Source organism: Pan paniscus, chromosome 12, assembly GCF_029289425.2.
Source record: "Pan paniscus chromosome 12, NHGRI_mPanPan1-v2.0_pri, whole genome shotgun sequence".
In the NCBI taxonomy this organism is placed as follows: Eukaryota; Metazoa; Chordata; class Mammalia; order Primates; family Hominidae; genus Pan; species Pan paniscus.
The window spans coordinates 113,780,788-113,807,954 of NC_073261.2; the positions used below are offsets into that span (position 1 = coordinate 113,780,788).

The following is a 27,167-nucleotide window of genomic DNA, read 5'->3' on the forward strand; positions in this document are numbered from 1 at the left end:
CCACCACTTGATTCTACTTATTGCATTTGTCTGTTTCCATGTCTCTTCCCAGCACACACTGAAATAACAGAGGTGCTTAGCAAACATTTCAGGAGAGAATTGAGCTTCTCTGGGCCATAGTTATTTCTGTTAAGTAAGGTGCACTACGGATGCGACTGTCTATCGAGCCCCAGCAACCTTGATATTCGCGGATCTCAGACTCAAGTAAGGGCTGCTGGGCAGATGTTGTTGCTGGGAGTTGGGTGGTCTCCTAGGAGGGTTCCACTCATGTTTGCAGCACATGGCTTTTCCTGGGGAAACCATGTGTAGGCCTGGATTACTTGTGCCCTACGTAATCCTGGTTACTCCAGAGCTATTACTACACACTCCCTGAGAACATCTGGACTCTTAACATTGTAGAAAGAGTAAACAAGCTTTGTGGCTAACCAGACATGGGGTCCAGTCTTGGGCCTAGCACTTACAAGTTTAACCCTGGACAAGGCATGCACATTTCTGGGTTTATTTCCTAATCTGTATTAGGAACGTAAGTTAGGTCACCTACAGTTGTTGTGATGATTAATTCGGTGTGAGTTATTGCATCCAGATTGGACAGCATATGCCCCAATATGATGAAAGGGGGATTCCATGTCTTAAAAGTAGTAGCAGTGGCTCACCCTGAAAGAGCAAATGCCTGTAAAATGTGAGCTTCTGCCTGGTGTGTGGTGACCACAAAGCACAGGTGGCAAAAAAATCATCATTTTCCAGACTCCAGCATTTTAGTTAAATACGCACAATTTTATTGATTGAAGAGATTAGGACAAAAACGTTAAACCAAATACAGGACAAAGCACCAGAGGCCATAGATCCCCACCATGCATGTCACCAACCTCTCCTCCTCCAAGGTACTTAAAAAATAGGGGAGAGGGGAAAAAAAAGGTCCTTCTTGACACAGCACCATCTTCAGAATGTTAAAAAAAAAAAAAAAAAAAAACCTTCTCTCCTTTCTATCTTCCATTAGCAAAATAGAATCAAGGGCAAATCCATGGCCGCCTTGTCTCCTGGTTACGAAGGGTGAAGCCGCCCTCCTGGGAATGTGAGGACAGGGCTCCTGCTGCGCAGGCATAAAGCATCCAAGAGTCTGCACATACATGCCACACACTATTATGAAGCACAGATTCAAGTAACATTTACATACTAGAGTCCACGTGTCACCTACCCAAAAACAGGACCATTTCACAAAACATATACAGGCAGTCAAATCCGAACAAGTGAGGTACTGGGAACACAAATATTTATGCCAAAAGAGTTCTGTATCATACAGCAATAGAAAAGCCGTAATAAAAAACATTTTGCCACTCGAAATCAAATAAAGCTATCTAGAAAAGCCAAGTAAAAGGTTATTTCAGAGACAGAAATACTCAAACAAGGAAAAAGAATTATAAATGTTAACTACAGCATGTAATATGTCATCCCAAGTCAACCCGTAATTGAAGTACTGGCTTAATACATCACAATGTGACATTTTCCTTAATAAATAGAAGAGTTCTTGAAAATACAAAGGTGCGTATTGGGATAGAGAGCTGTTTTTATTTATATCATCATAGCTTTCAGCTAATTATCCTTCCCGCTTGTCTCTACTGAGGGTTTTTGTCCAAACCAGAGGGCCTTACAAGCCAAAAGGATCATTCTCCGTAAAGAAAACTAAATAGCTGCCCTGTATTTTATACATGTGGGACAACCTGCTTTGTTTCACTAGTTTCTAATAAAACAAAGACAAATGTTTAGTTGCGATCAGAGTACTGCAAAAGCATCAGACTCCAGGAGCTTGCTAAAATCTCAGGCCATTGCTATCATCTCAGCAAAGAGGAATGCCTGTCACACAAACCCTCATTGTTCAAAAGCAAAACATGAAAAAGGAGTTGGATTTCTCTTTTCCTTTCTTCTTCCCTTTTCTTTCCCCCTTTAAACTAAGATAGCAGTAATGCATCTGGACGTTTGACTTCTAATAGCTTCCTGCCACGAACCAATTGACACAAAACAGAATAGCTTGTTAAAGGACAGATTTTTTTCCCCCTTCAGGGAGCAAAGCATTAACATGTCATTTCCTGACCAGGATATTAAATAGTTTATTTAGAAGAAATGAGTTGAAGTGAGCGATTAAGAGACACAAACTGGACTTTTGTTTTCTTTTACTGTAGCACCCAGGTTTCATGTCAGTCTGTGTGCACCGAATTTTTTTTTTAAGTGAACCTCATTAATTACCAGCTAGGTGGTTGGCTTGTTTAAAAGAAAAAAAAATCTTGGCCAACTGTTCCTTCCCTGAATCCTAACAAGAAGTTAAATGCTAACAGTGCGATGCCAGGATGTGTGTTTGAGGCAGAGAGTTTTGATTCTGTCAGGATCTGCAACTATTTTGGAACAAAATGAAAAGTGGGGTAGGTGGAAGTGGCCCAAGTGGCAAGGGGTGGTCTCCCAGGCTATGTTAGGGAAGACAAGCTCCAGCGGGCTCCCATCCATCTCACCCCAATCCCCATCCCACGCCTCTTGCCCCCATGCTACGTGGTCAGTCAGCTCCTTGAAGGTTTTCCTGCTCTGAACCAAGAAACTTAAGAGTGTGAGTGTCTTTCTTGCTACTCAGCCAGGCAATTCGTGTCCCCTGGAAGAACTCCTTTCCGCTGCCCTCGCTCACTCCTGGAACCTGCTAAGTCTCCGTGGGGCATGAGCTCAGTTAAAGAAAGGGTCCAAGTTCTCTTCCATGTTGACGTCCGGCACCAGCTGGTCAGACACTTCCTTAGCACCATATCCTGAATTCGAGACGCTAAAATCTGTAGAAAACCAAGGATGGTCCAGAATCTCCTGCGAGGTCAGCCGCTCTGAGGGCTCCCGACGCAGAATGCTTCGGATGAGGCACTTGGCCTTGGGCGACAGAGTCTCTGGAATGTTGAACTGGCCACGCCGGATCTTGCTGAAGAGGGAGCTGGGTTCAATGTCATGGAAAGGGTACCGCCCCACCAACATGGTGTACAGCATCACCCCCAGGCTCCACACGTCGGCTGCTTTGCCCGAGTAGCTGCCACTGGTGTTCAAGATCTCTGGGCTTACGTAAGCCGGGCAGCCATGCTTGTCGGAGAGGGAATCATCATCTCCCCGCAGAATGTAGGCATCTTCCAGGCTTTCCAGCTTGACCCGAGTCCTGCAAGAAAGGAGGAAAACATAAGCTCCTGAGGGTGCTCAGAGACACGTTACCACCAGCATCATAACATAACCGACTATAGTGTTTCTGAAGACTCCTCATTCACATTCATTCATTCACGCATTCATCTGACCAGCCAAACATTACTCACTGAGCACCTTCTAGCTGCCAGCTACTATTCCAGGGCTGAGGACACCCACATGGGTGAACAAGACTGACAAGGTCTTTTCATGCAGCTGATAATCCACTGGGGAGCTCAAACCTTGAGCACCTTAGCGAACCATGAATCACATTATCATCACCCCTGTGATGAGGGAACAAGAGATTAACTAGCTTTCTCAAAGTCACATTTGCATAATGATAGGGCACCACAGAATTCAAACCGAGATCTAACCAACCAGGAAGCCCACAGCTTTGTCTACAACTTTTGGCAGACTTGTAACTAACATGACAGACCACAGTCCACAAAGACCTTTCACCTTACTTGCATTTTGGCCTCACTACAGCCCTTTGTATTAGACATGTAGGATATTAATATCCCATTTTACAGATGAGAATATCGAGACTCAGAGAGTTCGGGTAACTTCCCCAAACCTGTTAGCTGGGAAATGGAGAAGACTTGATCCCACATCTTCCTAAGTTGATGCTGCTGCTCTTTCTGCTATACCAGGTGCCTCTCTTTAGGACCAGGCAGGAAGCAGGGAATGTTCAAGCAGGAGTGGACTCCTATCACCTGGTCCTTCTGAGGCTGACACCCTCATATCAAGACCATCTTCTTTCCCTGGTCAGGCCCAGTGTCTCAAACCTGTAATCCCAACGCTCTGGGAGGCCAAGGTGGGTGGATCACCTGAGGCCGGGAGTTCAAGACCAGCCTGGCCAACATGGTGAAACCTCATCTCTACTAAAAATGTAATAATTAGCAGGGCGTGGTGGTACACACCTGTAATCTCAGATACTCAGGAGGCTGAGGCAGGAGAATCGTTTGAACCCGGGAGGCGGAGGTTACAGTGAGCTGAGATCGCACTACTACATTCCAGCCTGGGTGACAGAGTAAGACTCTGTCTCAAAAAAGAAAAACAAAACCATCTTCTTTCCCCAGATTTCCTGCTGCCTTTGTCTTCTGTCCTGCCCCTCATACTCCCAAGGCCTTGTCCTTGACCAGGTTCTAACATCTGATGAAGGTCACCCACATCTTCTGCCTGTGCACATCTGTGATTCCAATTTCCCACGTGTCTGCGTGCGTAGGGTGTGTGTGAACAGAACCATGAGCCCAAGATCCTTCTCAAACTAGGCATCCTACCCCCAGTCTTTCCCTGCCATTTAAGGTCCATCCTGGTTGCTGACAGGAAAGTAGGACTCTCCAGGGTATGCTTAAGAAAAGAGGTAAGAAATCCTGCATTAAACTGCCTGCCGCATCCTTACATAGTAAGATCTGATGTCATCGTTGTGTATGACATAAATTAAGTGCTCAGGAAATACTTTTGGAAGTGAGTTGAATTCTTATCATTAACTATACCTAATCTACTGTGAGGGCCAGGATGCGCGGTGACTTGTTCAAGGCTATGGTGAAAGTCACCGAGAGCTTCCTCCACCCAGCGCCCCAAGCTCCTAGACCAGCCTCCTCTCCTTAGCTCAGGGGCCTCCTAAGAATTCCTGTTTTCCTGCCCTACTGTTCTTTGAGTGGAAAGTTAGGAATTGCTACCTTCCCGTGCTCAAAATTGAAATCTTCCTCTGACTCTCCTGGCTAGGGCACTGCCTCAGAAAGTTGTAGGTAGTCCTTGGGTCTCAAAAACCCAGTTAATCTATCCCATCATCACACCCCTGGAGGCTTGCAGAGAAGGTGAGGAGGGATGGGGAGGAGTTGGAGTTAGGATTAAGACAGCATCCACAAGGGCTGTCTCACTCACATCACGTATTTCCTTCATCTCAAAAGCACACATGCAAGCGCACGTGCAAGCATCTGCCCTGTTTGCCCCGAAGTGCAAAAAAAGCTCAAGTAAGCATTGAATAAGAAAGAGCTTGGAAAAACCACATTGGGTCATAAGTCAGAGCTTGTGACTCAAGTCCATCTCCTGCTGTTTCTCTTCCTCCGTCTGCCTGAAGGTCTTAGCCTTTCAGCGTGATCACCACAGCCACTAAGAGCCATAGAAGGGGGGCAAGGTTCAAATTAACCAAAAGATTGCTGCTGGGAGTTCTCTACAGCAAAAGGTTTAGTGAAATCCCGGGTTGACTCTAAGGCCTCATATTTGGATTACAGGAGTTCAAAGCTCAAGGAGTGACTACTTTCCGTATTAATTTCCACCAACGAACAAACAATAGTTGTGGTCATGGGAAAAGGCACTGGGCTAAGAGCTAGGAAGGCAGTTTCCAGGCTAGGCTCTGTCTCTCACCTGCTGTGTGGCTATGGCTGAGTCACTCAACTTCTCTGTTTTTCAGACCTAAAGAGGAGCACTAGACAAGGAAGTCTTTAAAAAAAAATTATGTGGTAAAATAGACACTAAATAACATGTACCATCTTAAACCATTTTCAAGTGTACTTCATTGGCATTAAGTACATTTACACTGTCATGCAAACATCTGGACAAGGCAGTCTTAAAGTCTCTGCCAGTTTTATCATTCTGGGATTCTGTAATACTCATCTCTCCCTTTTTTATGTGCTCACTCACATTCTATTATAATCTATAGAATACATAGTCTTCGGCGCCTATAGCTAATGTTCTACAAAAACAGGAAGGATCTACATGTGCTAATCTGGAATGGAGCTGATTAAAAACAAATGTCTTTTGTCCTTTTGCATTTCCTAATCTAAGGTGGCAGCTGGAGCTGGCCCACGAGACTTACTAGCTGTCGAGATGGGACGGAGGTGAAAAGGTGAAACCCAAGGGGCAGAGGAAAGGAGGAGGAAGGCGGGGATCTCGAACCACAGGCACCGTGAGTTCTCTCCACTGCTTCCTCTATCCCATTCTTACCCAGCGCAAGCCAGACTCATCACCTCCAATTTCACTGTTTTAGCAGAATAGCTATGGAAAGAATTACAACTGTGGAAATAACAGTAAGAAGAAAAACAAGCTCTCCCATCTGTGGGACAAGGGGCGGTCCAGTGGAACAAGCATGGATCTTGGTATCAAAGGGCCCAGGTTTTGCCCAGGTTCCTCTGCCCCAAACCTGCAGTGGTGATGCAGCTCATCCAGGTGGAGGCCTAGGGCTTGGTCACGGCTGCAGGGTGACCCCCAGGGACTCTCGACCATCTCTTGGGCCACACTCCCTCTCTCTCCATCCCAGCCTGTTTGCTGTTCCTCACATGCCCTGCTTGGCCCCAGTCCTTCTGAGGGCTTTGCCACAGTGTCCCCTTGCCCTAATTGTGCTTCCCCAACTGTGTGACAGCTCACTTTTGTCTTGTTTCTGCTCGAATGAAGGTTATTAAACTTGATCCTGTCCATCCTACATTACGGAGCACGCCCTCCTCCTCTTTTCAGCATGGGAGATATTGTATATTTACATTTCATGATTTACTATGTATCATTATGGTGATCATTTCGGGATGATCACCTCACTTCCCACCTCCAAGAGCCCATGGGCATGTGGTTGATGTCATTTTGTACGCAGAGAACAACACTTAAGTTTGCTGCTGTACCTTGAGTACCTAGACGAGTACCTGGCACAGGGCAGATACACAATCCATCAATGACAGGGACAGTCCTGCTGTCGACCCCAGGGGGAGCTTCAGTGCGCTCACCGGGAAAGGAACAAGGGCCGGTGCTCTGTCTACCTGGCCAGGGTTTAGTGGCAGTCAATGAGAGCTCTACAGAGGATGGGCTTTGTAAATGACAGCATCAAGGAATCTCCCATAGTGATAAGGGGGTGGGGATATCAGGCATCTGTCAGTAAAGATGGGAGGGAGATATGACTACAGGGACTTGAATTTCTCCTCGCTCAGTCTTGTCAGGGTGCAGAGCTCACCACCTCAAGCTTTTCGTGCAAGGGACCCTCGACCATCTCCCTCTCACTCCTTCCCAGCCTGTCTGCTGTTCCTCACATGCCCTGCTTGACCCCAGTCCTTCTGAGGCCTTTCCCACAGTGTCTCCCCACCCGGATTGTGCTTCCCCGACTGTGTCAGCTCACTTTTGTCGCATCTCTGACCAAATCTGAGGCCCTTCTCCATTCCTATCCCCTTCCAGGTCACAATTTTAGATTCTGACTTTCTCCTTCAACTCCTCCTGCCCCCAGGTGTCCCCACATTCAAAGCATCCTAACCCCTCTTTCTGGAAGCCTCAGAAAATGGTTAAGGCCTCCACTCTGTCTACTAACCCTGGCCTTCCCCCAAGCTGGAGTTCACCTTTCACCTTTCCTACCTCAAGATGAGCACCCAGAATCTAGGCCCGATACTTCATGAATTTGAGAATAAAATGAAAAGACCATCCCACATGCTGCCAAATACCAGCTGCCCCTAAGCTCATCTATCCAACACTTCGTGCTCCTTTCCTTCAGAGGCTGAAATTTTAGTGGGGAGGGCCCAGGTCTGCTTGTCACATTTGGTTCGGCACATGCTGCAGAAGGACAGCCACAAAAACCAGCCCAGGTCAGAGGGCAAAGCAGTGTCCTGAGGCCACAGAGACCTGGGTTCAAGATCAGGCCTTGAAAATTACAAAGTACCAAATGGCAGATGGCATCTATGTACCTAATGCATGCGAGGCACTTACACGTATAGTCTCTTTAAAGTTTAGGAGATCCATTTCCAAGGCAGGTACTATGATTCCTTTTCTCATGGACAATGAGCCTAATGCTCAGAGAGTCTGAGTAGGCTCCTACGGCTGGCAAGGCAAGGCAGTGGCTGGGCGCTCACCTTTCTTAGGCCTGACCCCACCTACTCAAGCAGCTGGCGGAGGAAACCACACTGGGGTTGCTCAGTTCACTAGGCTCCATCAAGGTGCGCTGTACATGTGCTTCCCCAGTGTCAGGGGACAGCCAATCCTTGGGGCAGGAGCCTGCTCTTTCTCTAGGGGAGAATCTGCATCCCAGGCAGGAGAGGGGCAAAAGAAAAGAGAAGCCGGGAGAAAGGATGGGGAGGAAATGCAGGCTTGCTGGCCTTGGTAGGTCATTCTTTTGACCTTGCTTCCTTCTCAGAACACTGTGAACTTGTTTACAAAACTTCTAGGCAAGGGTCAAGGCAACTGGTCTGGATTACGTCTTTCAACAAGGACCTTTCAGGATGCATACCACGCGAGAGGAATGGAGGGAGGTCCGACAGGCGGGGGTGAGTGTCAGCTCTGGTCACTGTGGACTTGCTGTGTAACTGCAGGGAGGCTGCTGAAGGTCTTTGGGCCTTGGCTCCCTCCTCTGGGAAAGAGGGCTGCCAGTCACGGTCTCAAGAATGTGTATGGGGAGTCCCTGGTGGGGCTCTAGCACATGTCAGAAATGGGAGCAGAAATGAATGAACAGTCTTACAATGGCTCATGTCCCCTCACAGTCTGGGCATTATGAATTTTCCAGGCAAAGGAGCTGATTTCCATAAAAACCAACAGAAGCATCTGTGGACCTAGTAATTCAAATGTCCCACTAGTCATGCAGGCATGTAAAAGACATTTACCGAGCATTTACTCTGCTTGAGTTCCCCAACTAGGCACTGGGGAGACAGACATGACAAGTAACACCCACCTTCTCCGTTTTTGTGAGAATTAACTGTAATAATGCAAGTATGGTATCTACCGAGGAGCCTAGCATGGTAGATCTGCAAAAAACTGGGGGCAACAATAATGATCGATCTTACTATTAAGAATGAACCTTTGCACCTACCCTCAACCCAAAAGCCTAGTGGAGAAGACAGGTGAGGAAGCACGAAATGCAAGTCCCCAGCATACGGCCGTAGATGTGAATTCTCGTTCCTTCCTGGGTCTTTTGCACTTGTTCCTCCTGCGGGCTGGAATGCTTTTCCCCAGCTCTGTGCCCAGCCCAGTCCCCTCACTTTACTCAGTTCTGACTACAGTAATCAGGATATGCTTCCGGGAAGTGGTGGTACCAGAGACAGTCCGAGAAGAATAAACATTCCCCAAAGAGACAAGGGGTGGAGGGTAGTGGCAATTTTTGTGACTAAAACGCTGTAAATGACAATGGTTATCTCCAGTAACTTCTCAGGGGAAGAGACATCTCCCTGCCAGCCACCAGCCTGGGGCAGGATTGGTTTGGCCAGAGAAGCTGGATCCCTGCAGGCCTTTTGCAAACTGTGCCTGGCATAGGAAGAGAACAGCCTGCTTTGCTCTCAACCTGCTGAATGAACAAGGCTTACACGTGGGCAGCCTGTGTACTCAATGACGGCCCAGCCCAGTGCCAGGCCTTGTGTCACCGGATCCCGGTGCCAGGTGAGGAAGCCAAAAGCAGCAGGGTGTGGTTCCTCTCCCAGCATCTGTGGAACAGCACAGGTCGGCACTGAAAGCCCCGATTCTCCCCCCACCCCCATCCACTCTCAGCACAGGCTCCAGAGCTCCCTTGGGCCACTAAGTTGAACTACCAGTGTGGCCCCTGGTTCTTTTGGCCTCAGTTTCCCTTCTGTAAAATAAGAACAAATAGCTACAGGGCCTGAAAAGGGCTCGTCTAGCTTCAGAATTCCAGATTTTAAAGTTTCCTTTAATTCTTAAGCTCTAGTGATTACAACACACCATATGATATCCTAATAATAATTATAGTAACAATAATAGAAACTATGTGTGAAGCATCTATAAGATGCTGAGATTACTACAGCTTGCATCCTTATTTCTCAAAACAAAGTAAAAGACAAGTATGGTATATGCATGCTTCCTAATATATAAGGAAGCTGAGGCACAGGGAATTAAATGCCCTAGGCCATACACAGAGAAACTGAACAAGCTGAGCTCTGAATCTACGTCTGGACTCTAACGCCATTGTCCTTTCCAAAATACATTCTGGTACTAAAATCACTGATTTACTTAGGGCCAAAGAAAGAAAAACTTTTAAAGGGAGACCCTGAGATGATGGAGACAAATCTGGTGCAGTTTATTCAGCACTAGATCTGGTATAAAACCATCCCATTCACAGCTAACTGCTATAGCTCATGAGGTAGGTACAGGTGACTAGACCTGCCCATTTACCGGATGAAGAAACTGAGGTAACAGAAAGTAGATGTGACTTGTCCAAGGCCACCTCGCAAGCCAGTGGCAGAGCTGGGATTCAAACCCCAGTTTTTAACTCCAAGTTTAGTGCTCAATCCACAAGATCAAAAATAGTATCCACAAGCAAATCATGCCGTATTTTCCAATCTTTAAACAGCACCGTGGGCCCTTGGCAGGAAGAGATCAGGACAGGGTGGGCCAGGGTGGGGCTGAGCTGGGAGTTCAGCCAGACAAAGTGGGCCTGGTAGGGATGGGAAGTCCGGTGGCCTAAGGTCAGTGAAATCCAGAGAAGTCACTGAAGGCCGTCCGGTCAGGCGGTCCAGATAGGCTTAAGGGTCAAGTGAAAAGGTCAGCTGCTGCCAGATCTGACCTTGCCCTGACTGTTACTGAAAAAGTCCTCTGGGCAGCCAGTCCAGCTGTGAAAGCCAGGGTCCCGCCCGGGGCGGCTGCTACCAAGGGCCTGGGAAGGACCACCTGGCACCATTGGCACCATCATGCCGGCCTGGCAGCTGCATTAGAATGTCACAGGCCACTAAACAATGCCAAATAAATTGTCGTTCACTTAATTCTGGTTCATGTATGCACAGACTTTTCCAACAGTCACCTCTGAGAGCCACCTCTGCACCAAGTCTTGTAGAGTCAGTGAACCACCCCAACTCCTACCTCAAATGGCCCACAAATTAGCAAGGAGAGCAACAGGTGAGCCACAGGGGAAGCATCTCAGGGCATCGTGGTGGAGGGAGAGATGTCTATAGGGAGAGAATATGCCTCTTGTGACCTTACAACACCACACAATCTGGAAGGTGGGTGTGCCCACATCGATTTGATGCAGGAGACTACAGCAGCTTAGAGACAGATGAAGGAACTTGCTTGGAAATAGCACAGTTGGGATGGGAAACCCAATCTGACTCAAATACTCAGGGGTTTTCTGCAGTGCCATCTACCCGGCCACGACAGAACCCCTGCCCTGTCCGCATGCAGGTGCACATTCCTGCCCGACTCCCATCCATGGTGCCTGGATGAACAGGGGAGTCTCATTGTACCCGAACACCTTCCCACGCCCCCATGCAGACACCACACAAGCACAGCCTGCAGGCCGCCAGGGCTTCACAGAGGAAGTCCATCCTGTCGCCATAGGAACAGAAAGGGAAACCCAAGAAAGAGGAAGCCATGCTGACAGGAATTCCTCATCAATGCTCCATTCACTCCCTGCATTGAGACATTCAGCCATGGCTCCTGAAGAATCCCTCCTCCCCCATATCAGTGGATTGGCCTCTCCGCAAAGCTTCCGCAGGCTCAGTGCTGGCCAGGGGCACCCAGCGGTGGTGTTGCTGCCCTGCCCGGTGGCTTAGGAGTGCTTCAGGATCCAGAATTTTCCCAGTCTTGTTCCAGGTGTGGGGTGGGAGTTCACAGAGTTCAGGGAGGCCTGTGAGTGCATCTCTGCACCCACTCGCAGGGCCAGACGGGGGCGCTGCACTTGACAGGGAGCCCCACACAGGCTTGTGGAGATGGGCGCGTAGGCACGTAATGAATGAGATCAAGTCGAAAAACCTGGGTCCTGCACTTGGCTGTGCCACGAACACATCTGAGACCTTGCGTAAGCCCACTCTCCTCCTCATTGTTTGTAAAGATAAAAGTGTCGGGTTTAAACCCCCACTTGTTGCCCCCAACTCTTCAATCCCACTGCCACAGTCTCAGTTTGAGCCACTTCTTCCTAGAACCCATGCCCGGCTGCTATTACCCAGTTCATCCTTCACATATACTTCCGGAATCACAAACCCGTCCCTGCCATCCAGAAAAACCTTTCAATGGTTCATTCTGGGCTTCAGGTCAAGTTGGAGGTGAGGGGTGTGTCTTTCAGGCCCTGGACTCAGCCTCATCTCTGTCCTGGCACAGGGGACCCTCCAGCAGCACAGCCCTCCCTACACACGGCTCTTTGTGCCTCCGGCTTGACTCATGCCTTCTGGGACCTCCCCATCCCTACTACAGCACTCAAGCCAACCTCATGCAGGAGGTCATCACCTCCCGGAGGTGACCATTCTCCACACCGTACTCCACTGTTGGAACTGTTAAATAATGCTTACAGCTAAATAACTATTGAATAATCATTACATCCATTAGGCAAGGACTCTCTTGTACTGATTCCTGTACCATCAACACCTAGCACCGTAGGACAGAGTAGGTGCTTAATAAATGTTTGCGAGATAGAATGACCCCCATATCTAAGATTCCCCAACTCCAACATTCTATCTGGAGTTCAGGGCATCTAGGCAAGACTCTTCTTAAGCAGGGCAATGTCTAGAGTCCAAAGAAATTTCAAATAGCCTGGACTCGGTTTCATGATTTAGGGAAACTCCCAAGAGTATTGAGTAGAAAAAAACATTGAAAATGAGTTTCCATCCACTGCATTCTACTGTCAATATGGCTAGTTGATTTTTCTTATGATATTAATGCCACTGGGACATAAGGGGCTATTTGTATATCCACGGCATCAATGGTCACACATTCCTAAGTACTGCTAAGTCCAGTGCTAGGTATGGGGGATAGAAAAAGAAATGAAGCCCATTGTATAGTTCCCTGGGGAAAAACAAAAACAAAACAAAACAAAAAAAACCCCACAGAATGGAACAACAGGACATAGGACTGCCCGCAGGGTTGGCTCATTGGTGGCCCAATCCATGACTGCTCAGGAAAACTGAGTCGTGAGCCGAGTTTTGACCCTGGCTAGTCAGGTCCTCCTGGTGCACACCTGTTGCCTAACTGCGTGAGAAAATTCTTTCTCAGGGTTGGGCATAAGAGATGGTATTTTACCTGTTGTCTATTTCCTGGAGACAACCTAGTATTTGAAAGCTTGGGCTCTGGAGCCAGGGGCCTGGGTACCAACCCCAGGTCTGCCACTGGTTGGCCATTAGACTCTGAGGATCAATTTTCTTATCTGTAAAACGGTGAAAATAAGAGTATCTTACTCACTGGGTTTAAATTGATTAATTTAAATACAGTAGCTAATTAGAATTAAATTGGTGAATCACATGTTATGAGTAAAACACATGGTGGGCCCTAGATATTATTTCATTGAAATGTAGGTCTCATGAGAACAGGGTTTCTCTCTCACTGGGCTCTGTAGTGTCCCCAGCACCAAGAATAGTGCCTGGCACATAATAGGTGCTCAATAGATATTTGTTAAATAAATAATTGAATCTCCGGGCTGTTGGGTTATGAGGCTCAATGACATCAGAGGATGCCCAATAGCAATAATGACGGCTATGTATTCAAGTAGCTGCAGTGCACCAGGCACTGTGCTGGGCACTTAACATATTAATATATTGTCTCTTCTCATGATTTCAGAGAAGGCAGGCTAAGACCATAGGGCTAAATGGAGTAATAAAAAAATCTGACCACTGTGCCTCTGCTTGGTTTGCTTGAGGACCCACACTAGCCCGTCAACTAGTTACTAAGTACAAGCAGCCCAGCAAGAAATCCTGCTGAAGAATACCTACTATTTAGTCTACTTATAAGCATGGAACCTGGAGGAAGCTCTCCCCTTTCTAACCGTGATTAGAAAAGCCCTTCATGAATAAAATTACAGCCTGCCATAGACACTGAAAACAATGTCTTAAATAAATGTCACTTCTGCATAAATCATTAAATTAAAAGGGAAATGATGGGTAAATTTCTCACTTGATGGGAAACTTTGGAAATAGCTCTCTTTGAAAAGGTGTCTCCATAGGGGATGTATAAGTTTTCTGGGCTCCCATTGATTCCAGGCAATGACCTAGACGCCAATACTCTACTTACCCCTGCCTCTCTCTTTCTGTCATTAGAATCCAATCTGAGCCGCTCCCACTCAAAAAAGGGAGACATTCCGTCAACAAATAGCAAGGCCCAACCTGTTCCAGGAGCAGTGAACATGAGACAGCCTATGTCCCCAGGAAGCCCCCAGCAGGGGACAAGGACAGTCTACAGATGCACACACGGACCATCAGAATACAGTAGGAGATGAGCTCTGATGAGGAAAGGGAGTGCTATGGGAGAGAGATCACTGATCCACCCTGGGGAACAGGAGGCTCGCCAGCCTTCCCCAAAGGTTGGCAATACCTCAAGTACATAAAGGGGTTTCTCATAAATAAGGGAATTCCAGGAGCTCCATTTCCTTCAAAGCAAAAACGAAAGGTATTTTCCCAAAATACAAAGCGCCTACAACTTGAAAAAATGTACACAGCTTTTAATGAAAGAAAAGCTGAGTCTGGTCTCCAGGGTTTCCATGCCTGCCCTCTGTACTCTGTTAGATACTGAGACCTCAATGGAGGCGGGTGCAACTTGAAGATCTGAAGGAAGAGCCAATAAAGATACTAAGAGCTGAGAAAGAGTGCCTTGACCTCTGTTGGTGGGGGAAGGAGAAAGGCCTCCACCCCACAGGGAGGCACAGGTCTGTGAATCTGGGCAGGTGGCGTTTATTATACTGAAAGCCCCCGGGCCACTGAGTTCCTGCAAACAGTCGCAGCTTCCCCCCTGCTGAAGCGGGTACTGACCGGCTTCCACAAAGCGGAGGAAATGAAACCTGTCACATCAAGAGATAAAGATCTTCTACCCAAAGAAGAAACATGTAAAGAGGCATGTTTCTCAGTTCACATGGGGTCCTTCTGTGCAAGGAAATGTCAACACTGAACTGAGACTGAGGCAGAGAGTGGCAGAGGGATGGCAGGAAGCCTTGAACCCAGAGAGAAATCCAATGGGCAAAAGCAAACAGGAAGTGCTGTGGGAGCAAGGCCCCACCCACCTTCCTTGAGCAGCATAAGGGTGCACCTGCTCAAAGGGCTCTTCGCATCTTGAGTGAGCCAGGGAACTGGCCCTGTGACCACAGAGCGACACTGAGTGCAGAGGAGGCTTCCATCAGCAGGAGCTCTCGTCTGCTGATGGCTGACTGTGTGCTAGGTAGGAGCTCCAGTCTGCTGATGGCCGACTGTGTGCTAGGCATTGGGCTCCCTTGTATTAATACATTTAATTCCATGATGGAAGCCTTGTTGTTATTTCCACTTTGCAGATGAGGCAGTCTGGGCACAAAGCTTAGGTAATTTTTCAAGGTCCTTTCCTAAGAAGTGCAAGAACAGGGATTGGAATCCAGACAGCAGCTGTGACTCTACATAGAAGTAACAGGACTTCTCCCAAGCTCAGGCCTTCCCATGAATTAAAATGGAATTGGAGGGGCTTGAAACATGGGGCTTCTAAGAATAGACTGATCAAGCAGGTCACCCCAATGCCACAGCAGAGAGGGGGAGGCGGAGTGCACAGGGCACGCGCTTTGGGGATGTGGGTGCTGCCTTCTATCAGATTCTGAGCCGTAACCAGCAGGGTGGCCGCTACTACACACAGACTGTCTGAGATTTTACTACACGAACTGTGGATGCACAGGGTGTGGCCAGGTGAGTTCAACTGGGATTGGAGATTAACTTCCTCAAAATGCTGCTCAGTGCCTCTGGGCCCTGAGGTTTTCCTTTTCAGCAGTATAAACAAAAAGAACCAGGCTCTGCCCTGCACAAACATCCCTGGGAACGAAGGAGAAGCAGCAGTCCAAGGCCTGCAACACAGAAGCTGATTCAGGCGCGGTGGGGTATGATCCTCCACTCCCTACATGTGCCTGTGGCCGCCTACTCCAGTGCAAATACGGTCTATCTGGCCTTTCTGAGCCTCAGGTTCCAGACCAGGTGCACTTGACCTTTGGCACTAACTTAATGATTATAATTAAACCAGAGAGGAGAATGTGGCCTAAATCTGAACCCCTATGTCACAAGGGTGCCACTCTTCACTGAATAGGCTGCCCAGGCGAGCGACTTAATTCTTCAAGAACCCACTGAGTCCTGGGAACTGCTCTCCCATAATGGTACTATTTCGTCAATGACTCTAGGAACAGCTGTCCCTTCATGAGTGCCTGCCCTGCCCGGTGAGTCACAGAATCATCTCATTTAACCCTCACAACTGCCCGACAGGAATGCCATTATTATTTCTGCTTTGAGGAACCGCAGCTTAGAAACATTCAATGACTTATCCAAGATCAGGTAGCTAAGAAGAGCCAGAAGTTAAACCTAAAACTCAAATCAAAGTAAAATGGAAACAGAAGACTCTGAGCTACTGCCATTTCTACCCAGCAGCACAAGGCATGCTGGCATCAGGTCCAAACATAACGCTGGGTGTCATCTGTGTCTGCCTGCAAAGCCACCAGTGGGGGACTGGACTGAAGGCGCTGACAGTTCCACTAACAACGTTTCCATGGATGGCCATGGACACAGAGTCCCAGATGGCACACAATCGAAACTTTAGTCATAAGGAGTCAGCCCATAGGCAGGTCTTCTTCTGCACCAGGTGGGCCTCAGCCAATTTCACACGTAAAGCCTGCACTTTCGATCGCTTTCCAGATCACCAGAGTTCAAGAAGCACATCACTGAGAAGAAGACTGATGCGCAAAAGAGGTGTGTGATGGTCAGAAGATGAATAAAGCAGCACTTCCCAAATTTGCTTCTTTGCTTTTTCACCATGGGACCAATGCCCAAAAGGTGAGAAAACAGACATTAACTCTGTGGTTTAGCTTTCCAAAAGCCTTTAAAATTTAACCCATTGCTTCCTTACACTTTCGATGTTGTTGAGGGAGAAGGAAGCTTTAGCTCCACTAAAAGTGATGCAATTAGGGTGGAAGATGAGAGTTCCCAGCAGCAAGCATGGAGCCAATGAGGTCCTGGGCCCCTGACACTTGGCCTCACACTCTTCCCTCAGGAAGTGCTGGCAATGTGCTCCATGTAGGCCACCATGCAGGCCAAATAAAAGAGAATCTGCCATGAAACTCAATGCTGCCAGGAGGCAGAGAAGGAGAAATACATTGTGGAACAAAAAGCAGAAGTTTCACATTCTGGAATCGAGAGGTTAAAATACAAAACAACAAGAAGAAAAAGGTGACTAGGCATGATTCCCCTTTCACAAAAAGTTGATAGTTGGATTTTAGAAAAACAAAAAAGCTCTTTATCAATCAATCAGCTACTGCTGAGAACATTCAAAATGTCCTTGAAAACAGAGGTGACCTTCTCAGAGCTGCCCAGACAGACACTTGTCATGTTCCTGAAAGGCAAGCCCACTGGGACCTCCATGTGACTTGGGCTGGAAGAAGAGCTCTGGATGGAATGACAGGATTTCTAGGCTGGCTGCACCCTCAGACTGGCTGTGTAACATTCAGCAAGCAAGGTGACCCTGCCATGAGGCCAAGTAACCTCACTGATCAGATGGAGGAGTTCTCATTTTCTCCAAGGTCCTACAGGGCATCAGCCTCAAGGCTGGCCCATGGGGCAACACGGCTGCATGGCCAAAGGGGCTATCACACATGCCACCATGCTGTAGGGACTATATAGGCCAGCTCCCTACAGTCCTTTACATTCTCTTTTTACCTTGGAAAATGCTCTTGAAAATGAAAAAAGGATTTTGCTTTGACATGTTTACTCCAGGCAATTGTTTCGGTTTCACATTCACACTGGATACTCCTTTCTGGTTATCTCTGGACAGGGTCATGCTCTTTTGCAAAAGTCAAACGTAACTTCCAGACGGAATGTCAGAGGCACACACTCCTGAGGTTGGAAGCTTCTTCCCTGGATCCTGGGACATCAAGGATTTTGGCTGTGCGACGACACACTCATAAAGGAGAAGCAAAGGCTGGGTGGGAGTAAAAGCGCTCCACAGCCCAGGTGAGGCCTGGCTGTGCTTCACTGGCTCCTAGCTAGCTGTGTGCACTGGGGCGTGCTCTCACCTCTGGAGTTCTGCCTCCTGGCAGCAAACCAAGAGAGTGCCACACAGACTATGCAACCTCCGGGTCCACTTTTGTTCCCATGTTCTATGACTTGGGGACCTCCACCCTGCTCTACTCATTTGCACAAACATGTATTCACTATGGGGGTCCTATCCCTGAACAGGCCATTCCTTCTACTCGTTGGTGCCCGAGAGTTCCTCCCTATGGAAACACAATCAAAGACGACACTTAAAAACACAGATCCTTGTGAGAGAGGGCATTTGCTGTCCCCATGCCCTCTGGCAGACAAATGAATTTCTTGAGAGCTGACTTACTAGTGAATGTGGCCTTACTTCTGCTCTTTCCTGTCCGTAACTTTGGGACTTCACCACGTTGCACTTTGGAGCTCTCATCTATACAATGGACATGATGACATTCACTTCAATAGGGAGAGAGAATTAAACTTTAACCTTATGGTAAGAGGTAAACAAATATGACCTCTTATTTTTGTAGGTGCAGTTATTAAATCTCCAAGAAAGGTGGAACATACAAGGGTAGAGAGAATACCTTTGTCAGTATTGTTGGGGGTCAACATATATTCATCTTCTAAATGAGAATATTCAAAGAAGCACATACACCAATTTATTATTAATTGAAAAGACCTTAGAGCCAATACAGCATACAGAAGGTAACAGAAGGAGAAATATGAGGCTGGTAGAGGGAGGGTGGAAACAGACGAAGGACCAATCCGAGATCACAGAGGGTATCAAAGGCAAAACCAGGGGAAACATCTCCAGGCTCCACGGGCAGAGGCATCTGAGCGGAAGAGAAAAGGTAAATGTGGTTCCACACTCTAGATCTTCCAACAGCTGCCCCTTCTCAGTTTGTTAATAAAGGTAAAGGCATTCACAAGCAAAGATCAAGATATGAGCTGGTCTCCACATTATGTGGGGCCTCATTCAGGAACTACGGTGAGCAATGAATACAGATTTGTTGCCTCTGTCCCTCTAAACTCATATTCTTAAAAAGAAAAAAAAGGGCTTGAAGGAGTTCTTACAATCAAAATCGGCTGGGAGAGAAAGCAGGGCCCCAGCAGGGTCTGCTAAATAGAAGGTAATGAGTTAATGGCATAAGCCAGTTGCCTGCATCCTGTCCAGCTGTCTCCTCCAATAACCAAGACCTCTGCAGTGCCATGCATTTGCATCAGCAGTTTCCTCACCTGGAATGCGGTCTTTCCCACCATTTCCTGAAATACAGTCATCTTTCGAGTCTTGGCTCCAAAATCACCCCTCCTGTAAAACCTTCCTTGACTCTCCAAGTCCTAGGGAGAACTGACATGTCCCCACCACCCCAGTTCTCATCCCACCCAGCACGGACCTCTATTCTGAGCTGGTAGCATTTCCTTTATAGGTCCATTGGCTATCTAATTCATCTAGATATTAATAGTACTGAGAATTGTGACTAATACCTAATATAAGCTTAGGTAAGAGCTACTGAATGAGTGCATGGATGAATGAATTATAAATGACTGATTCTGGGTGCTGAGTGTTCTGCGGGTAGAATTTTCAAGGCCCTGCCTTTACTGGCATTGAAAATGTCAAAGAGGTTTGCAGCCACCTTCGGAATTCAAGACACCTAATCATACGTATTCATTGGGTCACAGAATATCCTGGTACCTGTCCTTTGAGCACCAGATGACACCTTTAGAATAGTAGCTATTTGTTTTCCCAAACACTTGAAAATTGCAATATTCACTTCCTTTTGCCCTCCTAAGATTCCTTCCCCTCATCTGGACCACAGACAGTAAAAAAACGTCCATTCAAGACTTTTCTAGGAAGCTGTTGTTAGGAGCAGTCCATCACAGAACCCAGGTCTGGACAGGATGAGACCTACCTCTCTTCGTCCTTAAAGATGAATTTCCGCAGCTTGAGGTCCCGCAGCACCAGCCCCCCGTCATGGCAGTGGGCCACTGCCGAGGCAATCTGGTAGAACAGTCTGGCTGCCTCCTCCTCTCTCAGCTTCTTGCAGGTGCGGACGAAGGAATGCATGTCCCCATAGCTTCGCTCAAAGAACACATAGGCTTTGGTCTCACCCAGGATAATTTCAGTGATTTGGTTGATGTTACTATGAGCAGACAGGCAAAAGCACGGTGCCAGGGATTCCTGGTAGCAGCTGATATCAAACACCTACGACAGGATTAACAGTAAGACCAAAGTCAGAGGTGCCTCTTGTACAACCAAAACACATAATGCTGCACCTCCCACAGGTATGGGCTTTTGAGATGACAGAAAATATGCTGAACTTGGACCCAGACCACACTGGCCCTGCCTCCTACCAGCTGTGTGGCACTAAACAAGTCACTTAACCTCTCGGAGCCTCCAAATCTTTACGTACAACATGGGAAACTGATACTTGACTCACAGTGTTAGGAGGATTATATGAGAAAATGAAGGTGATAGTGCTTTGCAAAATGTAATGCAGTATAGAAATAATAATTTTCATTATTTTTGTCTCTAGCCCAATTGCGTGTTTATAGAACTAAGGCAAAATTGGAGAGAAAGTGATCCACCTCAAATGACACCAACAACACTTTATTTACCTTCAAAAATAAAAAAAAAGAAATGCACATAAACAGGCATTATACAACACATGAGCAACTAAGAGAATAAATAGCTAGCTTTTGCCCAATGGTCTCTAATTCAATACTTTCATTTTACAGATATGGAAACTGAGGCTCAAGAATGAGCCAAAACTCAAGCCCCCAGTGGCAGAGGTAGGAATACGATACAATCCTTCTGAATAGGGAAGCAGCCTTGCTTCTTCCTCTCTTCCCTCCACAGATATCTAACTCAATGAACCAGTTATGCAATGATTTTCTATGAATCAAAATTAGCCTGCAAAATGCCAACTCATTGTGGGGTTGCTTAAAAAGAAAAGGCACCATCAATACCTTTTGAAACAGACCTAACAGAAATTAACACTGCAGAGAATTTTTGAGGTTATATAAAAAGCGCTTTCATTCATTTCAAGACCTCCACTAAATCAGGAATACAAGTCCCTGGGTCTGGAATGTGGTTTTTCTATCTGCCTGGGATGTGGGTAAGATGAATCTATTCAGTGTGTGCGTGAGCCAGGGGCATGCGTGGGTGAGCTTCGCTGGAAAGCATCTAAGGCAGGAACGCCCTAACAATACACTGCATGCTATCAGTTCACAATGATTTAGCTGCCTAAATCGCTTTTTCACTAGTTAGACATACTTTCTTTGATCATCATTTTGCAGTGTGGTAGGAAATATGCTGGACTGGAAGTCGGCAACCTTGAGGCACTAATCCTGGCCCTGCCACCAATAATCTGGATGAGATGGATAAAGAGCTTAGGGTTACTGGACCTCTCTCCTCTTCATAAAATGAAGATGTTGATTTAGAACAGTGTTAACCTTTTTTGGGTCCTGATGTCACATAAAATCTGATAAAAGCTCTGTTCCCTCTTAGCTGACAATGCCCGTTCTCAAATGCATGCACGATACCGGATTCATTTTAAGGGGATTCACGGGCTTTCTGAAGCCCATCCAAAGCCACAGACTGCTATTTAAGAATCCATGAGTTAAGTTGCTCTAAGCTTCAAAAAATTGAAACAAAATCTGTGAGTCAAACAGGGATGTAAAACCTCAAGAGAGTTGCTGCTAACCCGGCCAAGGAAGCAAAGTTAACAGTAATGTTGTGAATGAACCATAATGAGGCATCTCAGAAAAGCGGCACAGCTGCTGCCACTATAACCTAGAATTTAAGAAAGAATACTTCAACATCTCCAGAGACCACAAATCACACACTGATACTGTCAAATGATGACCCAAGAGCAGTGACCTAAGAGGCCTGTTCAATTAGGAATCTGAAATGCTTGAATCAACTTTAACACCCTGACTGCAGGCAACAGAAACCCAGGGAAGCCTCAAAAATTTCAAGGAGTAATAAGCTTTGCAGTGGCTAACGTAAACACTGCATTATATAATGAAGATGCTGTGTTCTGAAATACCGGGTTGCAGCTTCTGTCGCCAGTGCTCACAGAGTTATGATTATTTATAATCTACTTCCTGTTTCCAGGTGCATTTACAAAAACATAAAAGGTGACTTTTGCTCAGCACTTTTAGCCTATTATCCTGCTCCACTGCTGAAAAACTGGAGATAGAATTTTTTAAAAACTAACATATTTGTGGCAGCTTCAAATATAGCCATACCTTTTGTAGAAGAGACCAAATTCCAAGATGGTGGACAGAGTATGAAAAATAAAATAAGTACTTATGTTTTCCCACACGAGAAGGAGCCAAACTTTTATTAGTAGCTATCAGGGGTATTTAGGGGCTTGGACTGGTATTTAAACCATCATCTTCACGTGCAAAATCAAGCCACAAGCCTGGTGCCAGCTTCTTTACATGTCTAATTTGGAGCCTTGGTTATGTAATGTGGCAGTTCAGATAAGGCAGTAAGATTAGGCCATCATTAATAACATTTGCAAAAAAAAAGTACCCATTCCGCCAAGATAGTAATTATGTCAATCTGCACAGTAGCTACCAGTATCTCCATGAAAACATACAGTTAAAGACTCCTTAAAGCGCCTTCATTCATCTAGCAAAAGTAGGCACATGGAGACAATAAGCAGCCTTGATTATTTTGTTTAAATGACTCTGGAATCTCTATTCCTCCAAATAGTGTCCTATGGAATTCTCTACGCAGTCCCCTATAATAAATAGCATCTTTACATTTGATCTGTTTTTGCAAAGAATTTTTTCATTGGTCAACACACAGCTAGGAAACATGAACCTTCTATTCTAAGACATCAAAAGGAACTGGATTCAATGTGTAGATTTCACTGAGCCTTAAAGTAAGCTAAGAGACCACAGCATATATATCTCTCAGGGCAGTTCAGAGAAGCAGCCTTATAAAACTCTCTTGGAGCTTCTTAGGAGATACACAACTATGCTTGCATAAGAAGTCACCCACATCATCTATGGTAAAAAGGCAGGAAAACAGAAGCTGCTGTGTCTTAAAGGGATGACCTCTGTCAAGCAGAACAATGATACTGCACTTAAATCCACTTGCAGCCACACTGTAATTGGTGAGGGGCTGATTCAATCTTTGCAATAACTAAACCAGCAGATTAAGTCCAATTTGAGGCCAGAGCACAAGTCTGCAAATGACACTGTAAGGTCAGCCCAAAGTGAAATATGTCTTGCAAAATCTGGAGAAAGAATGAGCAGAGGCCAGAGTCACCTCTGATTTTAAACAAAGAAGTAACAGCCAGATGCCCCTGCAGAATTTGGCTGCAGAGTCCCTATACTTAAAAGCATCTCCAGCCTTTGAAAAATATTAAAATGCTGTACTGAAGTTGAGCAAAAGGAATGAAAATATTCACTGCTGGGTGATTGTGCATATTTCATACAAGAGTGGCAGTTCTGTGGAATTCATTCATTTCAAAGGATGACTATCCTATTGTGCAACCTTGCAGACTTCTGAGAATTCAATCCAGCTACTGAATTTTGGTTAACCGGGCACAGTTGCTCTGGGTCTCAATAACTTAGAGAAGATGCAAAATACCAAATGCTCAGTACAAGCAAAGGGCAACATTTAAAGAGTCTCCGATTTCCCCCTAAGGGCTGAACTGAACAATCGCAAAACTGACTGGAGATCTCCACTAAACCCAAATTTTGCAATGAAATACTCCAGTCCACTAGGAAATAAGGCAAGTCCACAAAGTAGTCTGTGGTGAATGGCAAAAGCGCGATGTGTTATTTGCAGCACAACCGTGCCCAGTGACCATTTCAAAGGCAGAATGGGTCCCCCACTCTCCCCTTACCCCCTCAAAAAAAAAAAAAAAAAGTCAGCAAATCTAAAATTAAGTGACAAAGATTCCTTGATCTAGGTCCAATTCTGGGTAGTAGTATGCTCTATTATAGTTATTTTCTTTTTTGCAACTATTTCGCCCCTCATCCACTTGTCTGGGGCCCGGTGGGTGCACACAAAGATACACAGACACACATATACATAAACCAGTCACTGTTCAGGGTTAAAGACAAAAAAGGAAACCGAAGTGTCCATCGCAGTGGTATTACCACTGCGGATCCCTAGGGCTCCAAACGGGAGCCTCTTAACCTTACAGGCAAAGGTGTGTGTTCAGGGGGGCACGGAAGAGAGGGGATGAGCAGACAGGGAAGTCTAGAGATGGGGAGATAGACCAAGACCAGAGAGAAAGACCCAAAGCATTCACTATTCACCAGAAAGTGCTCAGGCTTTGATTTCCACCCCAACCCTCCTTTCAAGGCTCCAGGCAGAAGAAAGGTCTTTGTAAACTCCTTCCCTGCGCTGGGCCCCTGGGCTCAGCCGAAGGGGGCACCTTTGTGTGTCTGTTTTAAAGGGCACCTTCGGAACAAAGGTTTAACACCTGCCCGCTGCTAAGAACAATGGCTGCGAAAAGAACGAAGTCATCAGTCTTAAAATTACCGGGGGATTCCCTAATCCTTGTTGGAAGGGGAGGGGGCTAGACACAGGAAGAAATCCCCCCCGGGCAGCGGGACCCGGCCTCGCGCAGAGAGCTCCTGGAGCCTTCGGTGCACGCGTGTCCGTGGCCCCCGCGCAGTCCCGCCGCCCTCCCCTCCCCGGGCTCTCCCCGAAACGCCCCCACTGCAGCCCGCCCCATTGTCTGAAACGGTCTAAAAACTTCGCAACTTACCGAACCTGAGCAAATAAATAAATAAACCCATTTAATAAGGCCACGGTAATTATCCCGCGAATCTCCCTCTCCCAGACTCGAGGGCCTGGCGCCCTCCCGCTCCCTCGGGCCCCTTCCAAAGACAAAAAGCAACCCACTGGCCCTTTACCTTGCACACCAGCTCCTCTCCGCTGTGCAGATGCACGGCACGAAAAACGTGGTCTCCCTCCAGAGGTTCCAACAATAAGTATTTCCCGATACAAGAAACGCAATGCGACAAGTTCGGAGTCTCGGGCGGGCTCGGGGAGCCGAGGTTCGGGCTGAAACTCTGGCTGGGCTCCGCGGACCTTATAGACGACAACTCTTCGAAATCCTGGGTTTTGTTCCGCGATCTCCCATATCTCGCTATTGTGATGGGGGTAGACCTGTGTATGTTCATGAGTGTGAGGATCGCACACGACAAACAAAAAAAAACCCGCTGGAGAGATGAGTCGCTGGCGAGTGCGGCTGCAGGCGCCTCGTTGCCACTGATTTTAAAAGGGAGCGAGAGGGGAGGGGACAGAAGAGGGGCTGCGTGGAGAAAGAGTTAGAAGCCCCCAAATGGGCGCCGCTGGATACCTCGTCTGCTCCGAGCCCGGCTCCCGGGGGTCCTCGGTCGGCAGGCAACTCGGGTCTTTTTGTTACCCCAAAGCAGTCGGCGATGTGCGGAATCGCCGCACTTTTAGTTACTCTGTGTGTGTGTCCCCGGCGTGGATCTGGATGAGTACCCTGGCTGCTAAGGTGCGGAGCTGCAGCGCCAGGGCTCCCGACGCGACCCCCAGGCCGGCTTCCGAATCGCAGACGGGGCGGAGGAGCCCGCGGTAGTTTGTGCAGTCTTCGGGGCGCTCACGGCGGCGACTCAGTCCCAACGCGTTAGAAGCCAAACAAAAAGAGAAAGGAAACAAGCACGGGTCTACCGGCTGGCGACGCACGGCAGCCAGAATCCGCGCTGCACCCCCTTTTTTTGGTGGAAAGGGTGGGGGGCGTGTAAGGGGGGGGGTGCGGGAGAGGGCAGTTACCTACGTTTTAACTGTAGATGGCGTCTGAGGCTTTTCCAAGATCGCGAGCTCTCCAAAAATTAAACAAACAAACAAAAAAAAGAAAAATTGCAAGGGAGCATTTAACTTGGTGCGGTCAGCGCTGCCAACAAAAGATTGCAAAAGCTGGGCACAGAGTTGCGGCGCGGGCTGGGCGCAGGTACCGCGACAAAGCCCTGGGCTCGGCCCGCCGCGCGGAGGTCAGCACAGGCTCATGCTGTCGCCGCTCGCTCGCGCCCCAGGTCTTCCTCCGAATGCAGCCAGACGTGCAGGAGAGAACGAGGACAGATCGGCGGTCTCCGATTTCGCCGGCACGAGCTTGCGGGGGTCCTGCGGGCGCTGCAAGGGGAGCTGCGTCCCTGGCCCTTCCAACGCGCGGCGTTCCTTTGCCCCTTTCCCGCTGGAGAACTGGATCTCGTCCTGGAATAATTTGCAATCACCCCGTCTCCCCCTACCCCGAGACCAAATTGCCCGGTGGGGTTTGTTTTGGAGAAAATTGACGGCTTGTCTCCTCCTTCTTTGATTTCTTGCTTGCCCCCCCCAGAGAAAAGAGGGGACCGTGTATTTAAAAATTAAAGGGGACGGCCGACGGTGCCCGAGGCCAATCCCCGCGCTCAGCACGCCCGCATCCCCCGGCGAGGCGGTATTAATAGTTACTTACGTGGCCGGGGATCTCGGAGCGAGCGGGGCCGTGAGTGCGCGTGTGCGCGCGCGCGCCTCGCTCGCGCTCGGTCTCCCCATTCAATGTCACCGACACATTTCCACGGAGCCTCCGCCCCCCCCCCCCCGCCGCCCCCGCGACTGGCTCAGCCCAGAGCCGGCCCCGCCCCGCCCCCGCCCGGGCCCCCCTCATTGCGCCGGGCGCCCATCAATCAGCCCCGCCGCTGCCAGTCCTCGGGCCGCTCCCCGCGCCGCTGCCATTGCAGCTCCGTGCCGGGGGCGCCAGCACCGGCCTCGCAGCTCCCTCGCCCGGCCGGGGAGGTAAACAAAGTGAAATATCCTTCCGCGGCCCGGGGCCCCGGGCGCAGCACGCTGGGTGTCGGCTGCGAGCCCAGCTGCGGGCGGCTGGGCCGGGGTTACCAGCAGCGACTCCCGAGCCGTTCCCCACACGCTGCTCCCGCAGCGCCCGCTCCAGCTCTTCGTAGCTCGTTCATGTTCCTGGCGCTTTTCCCCAGAAAGCCAGGCACGCTCTGAGCATTGGGCCCCCAGGCTCAGATGTGGCCCTGAATGAGGAGCTCTGTTTTGGAAGAATGCGCTTGCATCGGTATTGCTGCCTGGAGTTTCGAGAATTCGTTTCATGGTATCTCTCCGACACCCTCCTCTCTATTTAA

General features: G+C 48.0%; 1 protein-coding gene and 1 long non-coding RNA gene across 4 annotated transcripts in view; one reads left to right on the forward strand and one right to left on the reverse strand.

The window, feature by feature from the left end:
* The window catches only part of LOC100994577 (uncharacterized), a 189,327-nt gene extending 183,095 nt beyond the window's left edge, over positions 1–6,232 (forward strand). The window contains exon 4 of the long non-coding RNA XR_008624421.2: positions 5,983–6,232. This is a non-coding gene — a long non-coding RNA (uncharacterized LOC100994577). The remainder of the gene's footprint in view (positions 1–5,982) is intronic.
* Positions 754–26,619, reverse strand: TRIB2 (tribbles pseudokinase 2). 3 transcript variants are annotated; one of them, XM_063595047.1, is made up of 4 exons: positions 26,498–26,619; positions 24,930–26,256; positions 19,952–20,244; positions 754–3,172 (listed from the first exon to the last, which is right to left on the reverse strand). In XM_063595047.1, the coding sequence occupies exons 2-4, from the start codon at positions 25,197–25,199 to the stop codon at positions 2,704–2,706; spliced, it is 1,032 nt and encodes a 343-aa protein (XP_063451117.1). In that variant the 5' UTR covers positions 25,200–26,256; positions 26,498–26,619; the 3' UTR covers positions 754–2,703. The 3 variants fall into 3 exon arrangements, with proteins under 3 accessions (XP_063451117.1, XP_008950574.2, XP_063451118.1); XM_008952326.4 differs by lacking the exon at positions 24,930–26,256 and having other exon boundaries at positions 26,498–26,604; XM_063595048.1 differs by lacking the exon at positions 754–3,172 and adding an exon at positions 18,678–18,874 and having other exon boundaries at positions 24,930–26,599.
* Between the last annotated feature and the right edge of the window lie 548 nt (positions 26,620–27,167).

Excerpts from the sequence above, each read along its gene's own strand:
- TRIB2 (XM_063595047.1), bottom strand. The coding sequence starts at position 25,199 with ATGAACATACACAGGTCTACCCCCATCACAATAGCGAGATATGGGAGA. Across the intron at positions 20,245-24,929 it reads GAGAGGAGCTGGTGTGCAAG|GTGTTTGATATCAGCTGCTA; the intron begins GTAAAGGGCCAG and ends ATCCTGTCGTAG. Across the intron at positions 3,173-19,951 it reads ATCTTTAAGGACGAAGAGAG|GACTCGGGTCAAGCTGGAAA; the intron begins GTAGGTCTCATC and ends CCTTTCTTGCAG.